General features: G+C 43.5%; 1 protein-coding gene across 1 annotated transcript in view; it reads right to left on the bottom strand.

The window, feature by feature from the left end:
* LOC109864453 (zinc finger protein 236-like) overlaps positions 1-15,463 on the bottom strand; it is a 91,330-nt gene extending 75,867 nt beyond the window's left edge. The window contains exons 1-5 of the mRNA XM_031792021.1: positions 15,286-15,463; positions 11,753-11,886; positions 10,610-10,774; positions 9,747-9,925; positions 9,371-9,501 (exon numbers count right to left, since the gene is read on the bottom strand). Coding sequence (XP_031647881.1) covers positions 9,371-9,501; positions 9,747-9,925; positions 10,610-10,774; positions 11,753-11,886; positions 15,286-15,337 — 661 coding nt within the window. The 5' untranslated portion in view covers positions 15,338-15,463. The remainder of the gene's footprint in view (positions 1-9,370; positions 9,502-9,746; positions 9,926-10,609; positions 10,775-11,752; positions 11,887-15,285) is intronic.
* Between the last annotated feature and the right edge of the window lie 2,770 nt (positions 15,464-18,233).

Below are 18,233 nucleotides of genomic sequence, written 5' to 3'. Positions count from 1 at the left end.
GGGTGGGAGAGGAGAGAAAATAGGAGGGAGAGAGGACACAACTCAATACACCTGAGTGGTATAGATCAGTGGTTCCCAAATTGTGGGTCAGCAGAATTATTAACGGAACTCAGTCAGGTGTTCAACTTACTTTTGAAGGTTGGAATAGTAGAACGCACAAGGTGCAATTTCGAAATAGGGTATTGCATCATCAGTTTTCCTGTTGTCATGTCAGTCATTGTATACTTCAGAGAGCTATTTATAAGACATTTCAATCTCAACTAGCCAGCTAACGTGTTTTTGCCCATAGATTTTGTTGTAATGCTCGAGCTGTGAGTTCTCTGGAAAATAACGTATGACCTGGAATGTGTGCTCCACAACACGTTATCGGAGTGGAACGAACCTGCCGCGGAGTTGCATTATTCTCCAGAGAATTCATAGAGTCCTGAGGTGATCATCTATTTTATACGCTGGCTATAATTTAAAGTATTTGCCAGTAGAGATGTGACAACATCCACTGAAGTAGCTAGCATGTTTACTAGCTAGCTAGATAGCTAGAGTAGTTGCCTTGGTAACCAAACAATTAGACTTGCTAGCTGATATCCTAGCTTGCTATTATGAAAATCGAACTCAACAATGCCATTGATATTTTCAATTCGACTTTGGCTTTCAAAAGCAGCTAAAAAAAAAAATGAAAATGTAAGAACGAACTACATTGCCATTGAATTATAAGGAAATAATGCACGCTCTAGAATGCCATTCAAGCCAATCAGAAACGAGTACTCAACAATCCCATGGTATAAAACTCATTATAAACTCGGTGGTTTGAGCCCTGAATTCTGATGGACCGTATACCACGGGTATGACAAAACATTACGTTTTACTGCTCTAATTACATTGGTAACCAGTTTATAAAAGCAATAAGGCACCTCAGGGGTTTGTGATATATGGCCAATAAACCACGGCTAAGGGCTGTGTTCAGGCACTCCACGTTGAGTCGTGCTTAAGAACAGCCCTTAGCTGTAGCCATATACCACACCTCATCGGGCCGTATTGCTTAAGTATACCTCGTTGGTGAGGTGTAACACACAATATTCAATACACCTGGGGGGTAGGAGAGAGAAGAAGAGCGAGAACACACCACTAAATAGACCCATTCCCAGCACATGACACACTGACGTCAAGCAGTAAGAAATCCATCGCCATCTGTGCCCATTGAACATTTTTATTGCCTCTAAACAAAATACTTCTTGCTTGAACAGTCGCTAAGATTATATTTGGTTGTGATCTTTGCAAATTGTTTTATTTAGGATGCAGCAGTTGTTAGCTAGAATGCTAACGCTCATTGATATAGCCTGTAGCAAAAGCTAGCAAAGAGCCATTTTACTGGTTGAAGTTGAACTTAGGACACTAAAGAGGCCTTTCTACTGACTCTGGAAAATCACCAAAAGAAAGATGTCCAGGATTCCTGCTCATCTGCGTGAACATGCCTTAGGCATGCTGCAAGGAGGCATGAGAACTGCAGATGTGGCCAGGGCAATAAATTGCAATGTCCGTACTGTGAGATGCCTAAGACAGCGCTACAGGGAGACAGTATGGAGAGCTGATCGTCCTCGCAGTGGCAGACCACGTGTAACAAGACCTGGACAGGATCAGTACATCCGAACATCACACCTGCAGGACAGGAATGGCAACAACAACTGCCTGAGTTACACCAGGAACACACAATCCCCCCATTAGCTCTAAGACTGTCCGCAATAGACAGAGAGGCTGGACTGAGGACTTGTAACCCTGTTGTAAGGCAGGTCCTCACCAGACATGACCGGCAACAAAGTCGCCTATGGGCACAAACCCACCATCGCTGGACCAGACAGGACTGGCATAAAGTGCTCTTCACTGACGAGTCGCAGTTTTGTCTCACCAGGGGTGATGATCGAATTCGCGTTTATGGTCGAAGGAATGGGTGTAATACCGAGGTTTGTACTCTGGAGTGGGATCGATTTGGAGGTGGAGGGTCCGTCATGGTCTGGGGCAGTGTGTCACAGCATCATTGAACTGAGCTTGTTGTCATTGCAGGAAATCTCAACACTGTGCATTACAGGGAAGACATTCTCCTCCCTCATGTGGTTCCCTTCCTGCAGGCTCATCCTGACATGACCCTCCAGCATGACAATGCCACCAGCCATTCTGCTCGTTCTGTGTGTGATTTCCTGCAAGACAAGAATGTCAGTGTTCTGCCATGCCCAGCGAAGAGCCCGGATCTCAATCCCATTGAGCACGTCTGGGACCTATTGGATCGAAGGGTGAGGGCTAGGGTCATTCTCCCCAGAAATGTCCGGGAACTTGCAGGTGCCTTGGTGGAAGAGTAGGGTAACATCTCACAGCAAGAACTGGCAAATCTGGTGCAGTCCATGAGGAGGCAATGCACTGCAGTACTTGTTGTTGGTGGCCACACCAGATACTGACTGTTACTTTTGATTTCGAACCCCCCCTTTGTTCATGGACACATTATTCAATTTCTATTAATTCACGTCTGTGGAACTTGTTCAGTTTATGTCTCAGTTGTTGAATCTTGTAATGTTCATACAAATATTTACACGTGCTAAGTTTGCTGAAAATAAACGCAGTTGACAGGGAGAGGACGTTTATTTTTTTGCTGAGTTTATAATGCAGTTGATTTGCGATGACACAAACATTAATGTTAAGCAAGACATTCATACGAGCCTTAAAATCTAATTATAATCCTAAAGTACTGTGAAATGCACTCATAAGCAACATGTAAATAGAAGATTTTTGTTGATGCCGTTCTATTAGAACTACCCCTTGTTCTGCCACCAACTTGCACGCGTCACCCTCATGTGACAATGTTTGCAAACGCAGAAAGGGGTCTATATCCCATAGGAAAACCATTGCTTACATTTACATTTTAGTCCCGAGATGAGGATTATTTAAGATACAGTTTGAAGAGGTAGGGTTTCAGATGTTTTCGGAGGATGAGCAGGGACTCTGCTGTCCTAGCTTCAGAGGGAAGCTGGTTCCACCATTGGGGTGCCAGGACAGAGAACAGCTTAGAGTGGGAGGGCCAAGACATCTGAGGTGGCAGAATCGAGTGCTCAAGTTGGGGTGTAGGGCTTGAGCATAGCCTGAAGGTGGGGGCAGTTCCTCTTGCTGTTCCGTAGGTAAGCACCATGGTAGTAGTGGATGCGAGCTTCAACTGGAAGCCAGTGGAGTGTGCGGAGGAGCGGGGTGACATGAGAGAACTTGGTTCAAACTAGGTGGTCTGTAAAATTCTGGATAGGTTGAGCTTGAGGTGGTGGACCGACATCCATGTTGAGATATCTGCCAGGCACACAGAGTTGTGTGTCGCCAACTGGGTGTCAGAAGTGGTGAAGGAGAAAAGTAGTTGAGTGTCATTCGCAAAGCAATGATAGGAGAGAACATGTGAGGATATGACGGAGCCGAGTGACTTGGTGTACAGAGAGAAGAGGACGGGGGCCTAGAACCGAGCCCTGGGGGACACCAGTAATGAGAGTACGTGGTGCAGCCACAAATCCTCTCCACGTCATCTGGTAAGAGCGGCCTGCAAGCCATGATGCAAACCAAGAGTGCGCAGAGCATGAGACGCCCAGCCCTGAGAGGGTGGAGAGGAGGATCTGATGGATCTATCTGCTGCCTTTGACACCGTGAACTAAGAGGATGAGAACAGAGGAGAGAGAGTCAGCTTTGGCAGTGCGGAGAGTCTCCGTGACACAGAGAAGAGCAGTCTTGGTTGAGTAACCCGTCTTGAAGCCTGACTGCTCAGGGAGATCTGAGTTTAGCTAAGCTAAGAAGCCCACAGGGACTAACCTGTCTTGCTTTAGACAATGAGGATGCAGAATCAGAGCAGAAGTGGATACTTAGCTGAGGATACCGGATTTGGTTTCAGTTAGCTAACTGAAGCCTGCAGACTGAGCTTGAAGCACCATAGCTCCCCTCAGCACATCCCCTTAATGTGCTGTTTGAGATTCAGAGCACAGACCAACCATCTCCAGCACAACATTAGTCATCCATCCAGCCCACAAATTAATATAAAGATGAAGTGGCACAGAGGGGCTCTGTGAGGAAGGATAGCTGAAACTCTGAATGAACTCAGAGTAGTCTGGGCTTAATGTGCACTTATCTCAGGTGATATGTCTGAAAGGAAATCAGTAGGTGTATTAGGAGGTGGCAACTTTTGAAAATGTTTACGTTTATTTCAAATCTAACAATTCCCCAACAACTACCTAATACACACAAATCTAAAGGGAGGAATAAGGATATGTACATATAAATATATGGATGAGGGGTAAAGGGATGGTACAATAGATGGTATATGGTACAGTCTATACATACAGTGCCTTGCGAAATTATTCGGCCCCCTTGAACTTTGCGACCTTTTGCCACATTTCAGGCTTCAAACATAAAGATATATTTTTTTGTGAAGAATCAACAACAAGTGGGACACAATCATGAAGTGGAACGACATTTATTGGATATTTCAAACTTTTTTAACAAATCAAAAACTGAAGAATTGGGCGTGCAAAATTATTCAGCCCCCTTAAGTTAATACTTTGTAGCGCCACCTTTTGCTGCGATTACAGCTGTAAGTCGCTTGGGGTATGTCTCTATCGGTTTTGCACATCGAGAGACTGACAGGCTCCTCTGTCCTCCACTTGTTACCTATATTAATGGCACCTGTTTGAACTTGTTAGCAGTATAAAAGACACCCTTCCACAACCTCAAACAGTCACACTCCAAACTCCACTATGGCCAAGACCAAAGAGCTGTCAAAGGACACCAGAAACAAAATTGTAGACCTGCACCTGGGCTGGGAAGACACCAGGCTGGGAAGACTGAGGTAAGCAGCTTGGTTTGAAGAAATCAACTGTGGGAGCAATTATTAGGAAATGGAAGACATACAAGACCACTGATAATCTCCCTCGATCTGTGGCTCCACGCAAGATCACAAGAACGGTGAGCAAAAATCCCAGAACCACACGGGGGGACCTAGTGAATGACCTGCAGAGAGCTGGGACCAAAGTAACAAAGCCTACCATCAGTAACACACTACGCCGCCAGGGACTCAAATCCTGACGTGTCCCCCTGCTTAAGCCAGTACATGTCCAGGCCCGTCTGAAGTTTGCTAGAGAGCATTTGGATGATCCAGAAGAAGATTGGGAGAATGTCATATGGTCAAATGAAACCAAAATATAACTTTTGGTAAAAACTCAACTCGTCGTGTTTGGAGGACAAAGAATGCTGGGTTGCATCCAAAGAACACCATATGAACTGTGAAGCATGGGGTGCAAAAATCATTCTTTGGGGCTGTTTTTCTGCAAAGGGACCAGGATGACTGATCCGTGTAAAGGAAAGAATGAATGGGGCCATGTATCGTGAGATTTTGAGTGAAAACCTCCTTCCATCAGCAAGGACATTGAAGATGAAATTGTGGCTGGGTCTTTCAGCATGACAATGATCCCAAACACACCGCCCGGGCAACAAAGGAGAGGCTTCGTAAGAAGCATTAGGTCCTGGAGTGGCCTAGCCAGTCTCCAGATCTCAACCCCATAGAAAATCTTTGGAGGGAGTTGAAAGCCTGTGTTGCCCAGCAACAGCCCTAAAACATCACTGCTCTAGAGGAGATCTGCATGGAGGAATGGGCCAAAATACCAGCAACAGTGTGTGAAAACCTTGTGAAGACTTACAGAAAACGTTTGACCTCTGTTATTGCCAACAAAGGGTATATAACAAAGTATTGAGATAAACTTTTGTTATTGACCAAATACTAATTTTCCACCATAATTTGCAAATAAATTCATTAAAAATCCTACACTGTGATTTTTCTGGATTTTTTACCCCTCATTTTGTCTATCATAGTTGAAGTGTACCTATGATGAAAATTACAGGCCTCTCTCATCTTTTAAGTGGGAGAACTTGCACAATTGGTGGCTGACTAAATACTTTTTTGCCCCACTGTATGTTAACATTATTAAAGTGGCATTGGTTAAAGTGGCCAGTGATATGAGTCTCTATGTAGGCAGCAGCGGCTCTGAGTTAGTGTCTTGGAGGGCAGGTAGTTTGCATTGTGCAGACCGCACCACCCTCTGGAGAGCCTTGCGGTTGAGGGCGGTGCAGTTTCCGTACCAGGCAGTGATACAGCCGGACAGGATGATCGATTGTGCATCTGTAAAACTTTGTTAGGGTTTAGATGACAAGCCAAATTTCTTCAGCCTCCTGAGGTTTAAGAGGCGCTGTTGCGCCTTCTTCGCCACACTGACTGTGTGGGTGGACCATTTCAGTTTGTTTGATGTGTAAGCCGAGGAACTTAAAAAACTTTCCACCTCCACTACTGTCCCTTCGATGTGGATAGGGGGTGCTCCCTCTGCTGTTTCCTGAAGTCCACAATCATCTCCTTTGTTTTGTTGATGTTGAGTGAAAGGTTGTTTTCCAGACACCACACTCTGAGTGTCCTCACCTCCTCCCTGCAGGCTGTCTTGTTGTTGTTGGTAATCAAGCCCACTACTGTTGTGTCATCTGCAAACTTGATGATTGAGTTCGAGGCATGCATGGCCACGCAGCCATGGGTGAACAGGGAGTAAAGGAGGGGGCTGAGCACGCACCCTTGTGGGGTGGGGCCCCAGTGTTGAGGGTCAGCGAAGTGGAGATGTTGTTTCCTACCTTCACCACCTGGGGGGCGGCCCGTCAGAATGTCCAGGACCCAATTGCACAGGGCAGGGTTGAGACCCAGGGCCTCCAGCTTGATGATGAGCTTGGAGGGTACCATGGTGTTGAATGCTGAGCATTAGTCAATGAACAGCATTCTTACATAAGTATTCCTCTTTCCCAGATGGGATAGGGCAGTGTGCAGGCGATTGCATCAATATTTGGACCTGTTGGGGTGGTATGCAAACTGATGTGGGTCTAGGGTGGCTGTATGCTGTATAGAATTTAGGTAGCCTTGTTCTCAAATTTGCTTTGTTAAAATCCCCAGCTACAATAAATGCAGCCTCAGGATATATGGTTTCCAGTTTACATAGAATCCAGTGAAGTTCCTTGAGGGCTGTCGTAGTGTCTGCTTGAGGGGGTATATACACAGCTGTGACGATAACTAATGAGAATTCTCTTGGGAGATAATATAGACGGCATTTGATTGTAAGGAATTCTAGGTCGGGTGAGCAGAAGGACTTGAGTTCCTGTATGTTGTTACGATTACACCATGAGTCATTAATCATGAAGCATACAGCCTCGCCCATCTTCTTCCCAGAGAGGTGTTTATTGCCGTCTGCCCTACACATGAGGAAGTCCGGTGGCTGATCCGACTCCGACAACGTATCCCGAGAGAGCCATGTATCCGTGAAACAGAGAATGTTACAATCTCTGATGTCTATCTGGAAGGCAACCCTTGCTTAAATTTCATCTGACTTGTTGTCAAGAGAATGGACATTGGCGAGTAGTATCCTCTGAAGCAGTGGGCGGAGTGCCCGTCTACGGAGTCTGTCCAGGAGGCCCCTATGTCTGCCTTTTCAACGGCACCTTGTTTTGGGACGGCTTCTGGGATTAGATCCACTGTCCTGGGTGGTTGTCCGAACTAAGGATCCGCTTCGGGAAAGTCGTAATCCTGGTCGTAATGTTGGTAAGATGATGTCGCTCTTATATCCAATAGTTCTTCCCGGCTGTATGTAATAACACTTAAGATTTTCTGGGCTAACAATGTAATAAATAATACATAAAAAAAACTAAATACTGCAGTTTCCTAAGGACTTGAAGCGAGGCGACCATCTCTGTCGGCACCTTCTTAGCATCATACGTGTGTGTGTGTGGGGGGGGGGGGGGGGGTGCATGTCAACACAGCTGTCAGTAGCTGTGTATGAAGCTGTGGGTTTAAACAGGGTCACTCTCCTCACCACTGGCAAGATACTTTTGTATATATTCAGTAGTGTATGTGGACACCCCTTCAAATGATTGGATTTGGCAATTTCATCCACAGCCGTTGATGACAGATGTGTAAAATCGAGTACACAGCCATGCAATCTCCAAAGACAAACATTGGTATCAGCATGGCCTTACTGAAGAGCTCAGTGACTTTCAACGTATCACTGTCATAGGATGCCACCTTAACAACAAGTCAGTTTGTCAAATTTTTGCTCTGCTAAAGCTGCCCCGGTCAACTGGAAGTGCTGTTATTGTGAAGTGGAAACTCATCATCGTTCCTCATCAAACACTCACTACCGGGTTCCAAACTGCCTCTGGAAGTAATGTCAGCACAAGAACTGTCCGTCGGGAGCTTCATGAAATGGGTTTCCATGGCCGAGCAGCTGCACACAAACCTGAGATCACCATGCGCAATGCCAAGCATCGGCTGGAGTGGTGTAAAACTCGCCGCCATTGGACTCTGGAGCAGTAGAAACACGTTCTCTGGAGTGATGAATCATGCGTCATCATCTGGCATCCGACAGACAAATCTGGGTTTGGCGGATGCCAGGAGAACGCTGCCTGCCAATGCATAGTGACAACGGTAAAGTTTGGTGGAGGAGGAATATCGGTCTGGGGCTGTTTTTCATGGTTCAGGCTAAGCCCGTTAGTGCCAGGGAAGGGGAATCTCAACGTTACAGCATACAATGAAAGTCTAGATGATTCTGTACTTCCAACTTCGTGGCAACAGTTTGGGGAAGGCCCTTTCCTGTTTCAGCATGACAATGCCCCTATGTATGACTATTATATTTTAGTGGATGTTTTGGGAGATTTTTTTAAAAGGCTATATGCCATATCTATTTCAACCCATTTTACAAGGGGGAAATGTAGAAACATGTATGGGACAACTGTATGGCCCTGTTGTATTTCTCAGGGCAAATGTGGCATTTGCCTCCTGTGTATTAACTAGGTTGGTGGCACCTTAATTGGGGAGAACGGGCTCGTAATAACAACTGGAGCGGATTGCTAATAAAATACATCAAACACAGGGTCTCCGGGTGTTTGATGCCATTCCATTCACTCCGTTCCAGCCATTATGAGCCGTCCTCCCTTCAGCAGCCTCCTGTGACAGAATCCTTAGTAGGTGCAACAGTGAAAAGGAGTCCTTGTTGATGAGAGACAAGGATTATTCCCAATCATGGTGGAGACCCCTGGTGTCCAACAGTGATACAGCACACTGACTGGGCCTAGGGCTGAAGAGGCCATTATTTCATCTCATGCTCTCCAATTAATTTGCTTTCTGAAGTTACCAACTCCAAATCTGAGTCTTCAGTCGTGTTCATTAGGCATGAAATGGAAGAAAACATACAAACAGGGAAGGACTCACTTTCAGTTGCAAAATGTTTTTCAATGTTTTCTGATGCGTACCATAATGAACATGACCCAGCTGTCTTTTGCTTACCTGTGTGTATTCGTGTGTGTCGAACGAGCTGGCTGGGCTTTTTAAATGTCTTGCCACAATGCTGACAGCTATTGGTAAATCCACTGCGATCAATATTCTTCTTGTAGTTTCTGGAATTCGAGCTGAGTGGCCTGATGGAAAAAAACAAGTGCAGAGAAACAGAAATCAACGCAATGTGGAAACAGTCTTTGGGTCAGGTTGTTCTTTTGAAACACAATTTAACTGCTGGTCCTCCAAACGAAAAATAGGAAACAGAAAGACACAGGGAGATAAGAGGCACCCAGTACACTTAGTAATGTGTTGCTAAACAAGCACTTTAGACAACAGTATCAATAAACCTGAGACCCTCTGTGCTACTGTCCCCTCACTCTCTAACCTCATCTTGATGTGGGTCTTGGTGTGTTCCTTGAGCTGGCCCGCCATCTTGAACTCCTTGCTGCAGGTCTTGCAGGTGTACACCTTGGCCCCAGACAGCTCTTTGCGGTGCTCCTCCAGATGCAGCATGAGCTGACTGTGGAGAATGAACTCGTCGCCACACTCTGTACAGATCAGATTCTAGAGGAGGAGAGGGGGAAAGAACAGAGGCGGAGAAAGAGATGAGAAGATGAGGTCACAGACAAGAGGAGGAGGACGGAGAAGGACCCCAATTCAGAAGACATGCATGCCCTTTAGAAAGATGTCACCTATATAAATGATATGTATTATCATTATTATTATTGTGAGGATGGTTGTGATCTGATGTGAAAAAGTCCACAGATATTTAGTAATTCATTGAATAAATAAGATAATTAAAAGTAGTAGCCAAATTACATTTTAACCTTCGATAAACCATATTTCACAGCAGATAGAAGACAATCACATTTTTTTAATTACATGTTTGAATGAGTTCAATCATATTTTTTTATTTTACCTTTATTTAACTAGGCAAGTCAATTAAGAACAAATTCTTATTTACAATGATGGCCTCAGGGGCAGAACGACAGATTTTTATCTTGTCAGCTCGGGGATTCGATCCTGCCGCCCCATACCACTGATGGGCCCCCATCAGCGTAGCCTAGTGGTTAGAGCGTTGGACTAGTAACCAGAAGGTTGCAAGTTCAAACCCCCGAGCTGACAAGGTTGTTCTGCCCCTGAACAGGCAGTTAACCCACTGTTCCTAGGCCGTCATTGAAAATAAGAATTTGTTCTTGACTGACTTGCCTAGTTAAATAAAGGTACAATTTTTTTTTAATTACTGACCTCCTCCTTCTCATGCAGCATGATATGGGACTTGAGACTGGCCACGCGGGAGAACTTCTTGTGGCACACCGGGCAGGTGGGGTTGGAGGTGGCGTGTGTGGATTTGTGGAGCGTGAGGTTGAACTCAACGTTAAACGTCTGGGCACACTGGTCGCACCGGTGAGGCTGGAAGGGAGAAAGAGAAAAAAGACAGTGAGTGAGTTGACACAAGTGAGTGACTGTGTGGGCTGCAGGTAGCCTGGTGGTTAAGAGTGTTGGGCCAGTAATTGAAAGATCGCTGATTCGAATCAGCAAGCAGAGCAAGTGAAAAATCTGGAAATGTGCCTTTGCAAGGCCTTATTGATCCTGTATGTCACTCTGGATAGGACTGTCTGCTAAATTACTTAACAGTTCTTTAAAAATGTGACTGAGTAACTGAGTCCTACAATAACAAATAGTCCGGACAGTATATTTTCTCTCCTGTTATAATTTTCAGGCAAATGTCAGTTGGTCTGCGTGGCTGAAGATCTTATTTTCTAATGTATTTATTTCTTCAATAACTCTTGTCAGTTGCATTTTCTCTCTAGTGGCACTACATTTCCCTCATACATGGGGCTATTTGTCTTAAGAGGATGTCTGTCTGACTGTTTGCTCACTGGCCTGCAAAGATGCTCTCTCACTCTTGACGGCTGAATAATGAATAGTAAACACAAACTTAAATCTACTCGTGCTGTATCTCTGTGGACAAGCTACAACTGTTGTCTGAGGACAACTCATCCGTGTGTCGGGCAGAAACATCAGTAAAAGGACTAGGCCTATATGCTGGTACTTTTTTGGGGGTTCTTCACCTTCATCAACAATGAATGTAACGTATATCTAGTGTTTTCACATCCGGCACACCATTCATACATACACAAAATCAATCATGTGAATGAGGTACATTTCTATCCATATCAAATGAGATCATTAAGGTAGGTCTGTACTAGCCTGGTCCCAGATGGGTTTATGCTTTTGCTTACTCCATTGTCATTGTCAAGCTAAACATTGGGATGACAATTCCATAAGGCGTTGGCAAAAGAGCAGAAAGAGACTGGCACCCAGGCTAGGTCTGTCCAGCCTATGTCGTATCAAACGGCCTCGTCTGGCCCTTTGCACTATGCTTGCCTTGTCGTTGGCCTCATGGTTGCGCTGGTGCCTCTGTAGCTGGCTCTCAGTAGTGAAGCTCTGGGAGCAGACGGTGCACTTGTTGTCCTTGGAATCTTCATGGCTGTAGTCCTGCTTGGCTCCAGATATACCCTCTGTTGACAGAAAGAAAGAGGGAGACAAAGACATTATAATTACCATCATTACCATCATATAATTACCAACATACCATCGTGCTTCTACACCTGCATTGCTTGCTGTTTGGGGTTTTAGGCTGGGTTTCTGTACAGCACTTTGAGATATCAGCTGATGTACGAAGGGCTATATAAATAAATTTGATTTGATTTGATTTGATATTACCATGGTGCTCATAATTAGGTTACTTAAACGGTAACTGCAATTTCCCTAATGCTTTGGTCCACCAGCCTATTTCCCAGCAGATTCAAGACTGTAAAATATTAGGTTTAGGGTTTGCAGGGTTCTCCCCAGGATTTGTTTAACAGTGTGAAGCTGCTAAGTCTGGCAATGGGAGGGGGGGGCAGCATTTGAACATCTGCAACTGCCATTTCATGTGATCTAGAGAAAATAATGGCCTTATATGATAACACAGTTTAAAAATATATAAATAGTGGTGCAGCCAGTCCACAAGGTGGCACAGCGCATCTTACATTAGTTGGGGAAAACCCTGGGTTTGTATGCATTTTTCAGTCTGATTGATGTGTGATATTTAGAACTAAACAAATCCAAATAACAAGCAGCCAAGCAATGGAATAGCCCTAATAAATCACATTTTATTGTAATTTTCATATTTAAACTAAAAAGAGGGTTAAGACAGAGACAGATCATCCACTAATATGTTTTGGCCTATTATGCTAGCCTTTATCTGGTAGCCAAATCAGGTAATGGGCAGGTCTACATGGGGTAACAGATACGAGCCTGTCCCAAATCACTACAAACCCCTTCCCCTTGGTACTAGCCTAATCTTTCAATGTTTGCAAATCTGAAAGGTCTGGATAGGTAGCCTACGCAGTGCAGTGGTGATGCTACCACCATATTGATACACCTGACCAGGTTAGGCTGATCTTACAGATCTGCAAACATTGAAGGATTAGCGCCAGGGGCATGGGCTAGGGAGCAAACAGGGAGTTCAGTTTCAATAGTATGCACAATGCTCAAAATGATTTGTTCTTTAAGTCTATGAAATTAGTGACCTGACCAGGGGCCACATAAGATGTCAGGGGCCAAATTTGAATATCAGGGGGACTATGAGTTCTTTCTGGATTGGGCCTACTTTTTATGACAACTGTTGCAATCTCATAATTGCACCTCATTTGGTCATATTGTATATATGTATAGGCCTGTATATTTTCTGGAAGTACTACATGTGCCCAGCTCATTGATAGAAAATTAGAGGTACACAAGTTGTTTTTGAAATATGTCGCTGTAATTATATCCATTGCGCATGTTGCGTGTAATGGTCATATGGGCGGGTCATATGTCGTGGTGGTAGTGATTGACCTCAGAAATATCCCTCCTTGTCTAACATATTTTGTTTTGTCGACAATTGATTTTGAACCATTTCATGTGTCTGAAGGTACAAACTCTGCCTTCCTGGCATGCCCGGAGAGCAAATCAAGTGCACTATAGGCCCAACGCTGACCAATTGGATGGCTAAGATTAGTGTCTGCAGTAACATAGCAGGCGTAAAAGTAAGCTACAGAAAGGTCAATACTGTGAGATTTCAAAAACTTTTGAAGCCATTACTAGAGACTGTCAACAAATACATCAAAGAGCTGCCGTTTTTATGAGTGAGTCCTTGTTTTTACTCCACACTGTCAAAAACTTTTATTCAACACTTTTATAAGCCATAAAATGTAGGTTCTTCCTACTTCCACTCGCACTACAACCAACACTGAGTTGTAATGAGTAGGAAATTGTATCAATAGGCCTGCATTATTATTAGCAGCTCGGGTCTTTCATTATTTTTCTATATCGAGGAATATTTCACTTTCTCTGTTCATAGGAGTAACATGAATTTGTGCATGAAGCAGAAATAATGCGGTGCGACTCGAGTTTCACCATCAACTGGAAGACTGTCACTTTTTGGTCAGTGTGAGGGGTGGAAAGGGAGGGAGTGGAGGGACATTGAGAGGCAGACCCTCAGTCTGCCCTCTCTCTCCACTGAGACTGGCCAGATGCAGGCACCATCAGCCCAGTACAATAAAAAGCAAATTATTTAAATGTATGCTCACTCAGCTGTACCTCAGAAGTAACACAACAAATGACCCTTACTGGTGTGATCCTATAGCTTACCTTATATATATATATATTTTTTTTTTTTTAATGGTCCAAACAACAATACGTTGGCAGGGCAATTCAAGCAATGTGGTGATAATGTATTGGGCCTATAGGCTAGTGCACAAACCTCATTGCTACAGTACTGTTTTTAATAGGCTAATGTTGCATAGGCTTGCTTTTTTAAGTCATGTTCAAAACAAATCTGAGTGGTAGATCTCGCCTTGCATTTTGACCAAATGCACTAAACAAACCCACTGAATATTCCTGGGGTGTAATCACAACTTTTGAACAAAAACTAGCGTTTCTATTGGACCGGATCAGCTAATTAGGGATGGACCTACCTGAATCTGACCAATAGAAACGCTAGTTTTCTAGTAGTAATGATTACACACCTGATGGCCTAGCTGGTAGAACATACTTTACGCTAGCTAGTTCCTTGGACGAGTTAGTAAGCTGTCGTGGGACACTAAACGTGGGGAAATGATCTGATACTATAGCTAGCTCGTCTAACTAACGTTACTACTCTTACGATACCAGCTAGCTAACTACCAGTTGACTTAATTCTGGCATAGGGATATTCTTCGTTTTTTGTTTGTTATTACAGCTGTATCTCGCTGGCAACGCGCTAGTTAGCAATAGAATGGCAACTAACTTTAACTTAGCCACATGCATAAAACCCATTCTCTTCTGATCACTGAACCTGAGTTGGATGCTAACTAGCTAAACTAATGTTAGTTAACAGTAGTAGTTATAACTCGCTGATGTGGCTATCGAGTTGCAGTGAACTGAGACCGGATGGTGAAACACTCCACTTTCTTGATGGTTTGGCTAGCCGAGTGACATCTAGCTAGTGGTCTCCTCGCACACACAAAAAATAAAAACAAAGGCTAGCCTGTTACCCAACTGCCTAGCACCAACATGCTAACACACGAGTCAGAAAAACACATCGAACTAACGTTACTTAGCCAAATTCTCTATATTTGACAGGACTCTACGGGAACTACTGCCTCACTGAAGTGTAAATTAGACTGAATCTGGATAAGTAGAGCCACCGAAATGTTATTAATATCATTCCGCCTCAATCACTACTTTACAGTACAAAGCCATGGACACCCGGAATACTATATCCGGGGACTATATACACTATACTCAAGTGAGTTTATCTCAGCTACGCAGCAGCTTGTCCATTCATTACGAACTTGTGTAAACAGCATGGTTGCTGCCTTTTTTTATTCGTGATATTTTGGACTGATTACCTGTTCCGTCGTTGGTTTTATCCCTCAGTTTGCGAGGCCGGCCCCGCGGCATAGTTCCAGGTTTCAGGGCGGGTGTACTGTGAACGATTTGGGTTTCAAAATGGCAACTGCCTCACCATGAGCACTTCGCGAACACATGAACTCTTTAGTGCGGTAGTAGTGCACGTCTAGCTAGGCTACTTGTTGTGAGGCTCCGATGCATGGAGGAGGGAGACATCTAGCGTATATGGATATGCATTGTCTCAAGGAGAAGTAGGAGTGTCATCAAATTCTTAATAAGAATAGGGAATAAAGTAAAAAATGGTCTTTATTTTTGAAGAACTGGTTCAATAATCATATCCTGCGTGTGAGTCAACTTTTTAATGCAGAAGGATTGTTACTCAATTATGAGTATTTAAAAAAAATCTCCTTACAATATCCCGGCTACACCTACAGAGTTCGCCATAGTCTTTGATGCTATTCCATCTGGAACTCTCATGTTATTTAGAGGTGTAGCCAGACCTCACCTTCTTGACCTACCCTCGCTTAATCCAGTTGACTCTCCAATAGGGAAAATATGTTTCTCTTTGCTCCCTCAGAAGAACAGATCTATACGTGCTTTATTTCAAAGGGATATTGTATCCATTCCTTATGTCACAAGTTCCTGGAATACATTGGTCACTAATATATGTTGGGAAAAAATTGGGTTATTACCACACAAATATTTGCTTGTTAACAAGGTCAAGGAGGTCTCTTTCAGAATGATCCATAAGTATTACCCTGCGAATCATTACCTGAAGAAACTCAAAAAAGACTTTAACATTGATTGTACATTTTGTGTTGAGCATCCAGAAACAGTTTCGCATTTATTTTAGCATTGTCTACATGTAAAATAATTATGGAAAGATATTCACAGTTTTATAATTGTTAATATGCTTGATGACTTTTGTTATGGGAGAATGTGCTGCTCGGTTTCCTTTACTATAATAAAGATAAAGAAAAACAATTTTACCTCAATCTAATTGTGCTCATGGAAAAAATGTCATATTCATAAATGTAAATTCACTAATAAAAAACACTTCTGTGTTTTCTATAAGGAATTCGAGCAGTACATTAAGATCATTTTACATTCTTCTAATAAGAAAGTTGTAAAAACAATCAATATGGTTGTTTCTTTTAAGGTCTTTGTATAATCTGTAATTTGTTGTACCCCCTAGCATATGTTATCATTGTCTATTTGTGTACTTCTTGCATGTATACAGACTATTCAAAAAAAAAAAGAAGAAGAAGAAGAACTAATTCTTTTTTTTAAACACTGTAAAAGGAAAGGGGAAAGTCGTCGATCACGTGACACCATTCAAATCTAAATCAAATTGTATTTGTCACATGCAACTGGTGTATACTTTTAAAAGAAAAAAAAAGAATAGAGTCTATTTCTTTTTTCATGTCCAATGACCGCATATAATTAGGCACTTTTATAAAGTAGGCACAATTCCTGTTCAAAATCATGCAAGAAAAAGCAAGGATAGGCTGGGGGGAAAGCAACATTGAAGCATTAATACATGTATTAAGATGTATTATCTTCCTGTAGGCTAATGTGGTCTAGGCCTACCTGTTCCTGTGCCATGATTATGGCATTGGACATGTTGTCCTCATAGGATTGTGGGCTACATAGTTTGATAGATGCAGTACATGTAAACTCAATAAAATGTTATGTGGAATGTGATGAGCTTTAGAACTAAAATGCATTGCCTATAGGGATAGCCTATATCCCTAAACCCTGTTTACTGCATATACTGTATATAAAACACTGATATGCATCACTGACTGTACCCTAACTTGTGATGCAAAGATTGACCAAATATGATTGTTGTCACATTCTGACCTTAGTTCCTTTGTTTTGTCTTTGTTTTAGAATGGTCAGGGCGTGAGTTGGGGTGGGCAGTCTGTTTGTTTGTCTATGTTGTATTTTGCGTTTGGCCTGGTATGGTTCTCAATCAGAGGCAGGTGTCGTTAGTTGTCTCTGATTGAGAATCATACTTAGGCAGCCTTTTCCCACCTGTGTTTTGTGGGTGATTGTTTTCTGTGTCTGTATGTTCCACACTGAACTTTTTCGGTTTTCGTTTGTCTTTCAATTTCTTATTTTGTATTTTCGTGTTCAGTGATTTTGTTCATTAAAACATGGCGAACACGTACCACACCACATATCGGTCCGATCTCTCATACTCCTCGTCAGAGGAGGACGAATCCCGTTACAATTGTAACCTTTCATGTATATAAGGCTATAAATTCGATCTGCTCTGATAACAGAGTGACAGATTCACTTTATCAAGCATGTCTCAGATAAACATATGGTCCTTCACATAAACTATTTGTCTTATCCTGGCATAGGTCTCATAGGTCTACTCTAAAAGCTGTATGGCAAGTCTATCACTGAACAGAGGGAGGGAATCATCCCAACAGGCAGCATCACTACGCAGATGTTTGGGAACCTACCAACAGCCACCGTCCCTGTTCAGAGGGAAGTGATCCTTCCAGCAGCCAGCATTGTCACTGCACAGAGGGAGGAGATCATCCCAACTGACAGCATCACTCCACAGAGGGAGACAGGCAACAAGCATCACTGTGCATAGTCCCTGTTAAGGAGGGGATTCTCCCAACAGGCATTGTCCCTGGTCAGAGGGAGAGGAACCCCCCTGCAGCCAGTATTCCTGTGTTGACGGAGGGGATCCTCCAAACAGACAGCATCCCTGCAGAAGCAGGGAATCCTCCCAACATGCATCAACCCTGCGAAGAGGGAGGGGATCCTCCCAGCAGCCAGCGTCCCCTGCGAAGAGGGAGGGGATCCCTTCAACAGGCATCATAAATCTGCCACCTCCCATCATCACCATGGTATGACCAGGGTGTGATGCTGGAATGAATACTCCACATGGATATTTCTATTCCAGGAGAAAAGGTAGTTTAATCTT

Source organism: Oncorhynchus kisutch, linkage group LG2 (assembly GCF_002021735.2).
Source record: "Oncorhynchus kisutch isolate 150728-3 linkage group LG2, Okis_V2, whole genome shotgun sequence".
NCBI lineage: Eukaryota > Metazoa > Chordata > Actinopteri > Salmoniformes > Salmonidae > Oncorhynchus > Oncorhynchus kisutch.
This window is presented reverse-complemented; position numbering and strand designations above follow the sequence as displayed.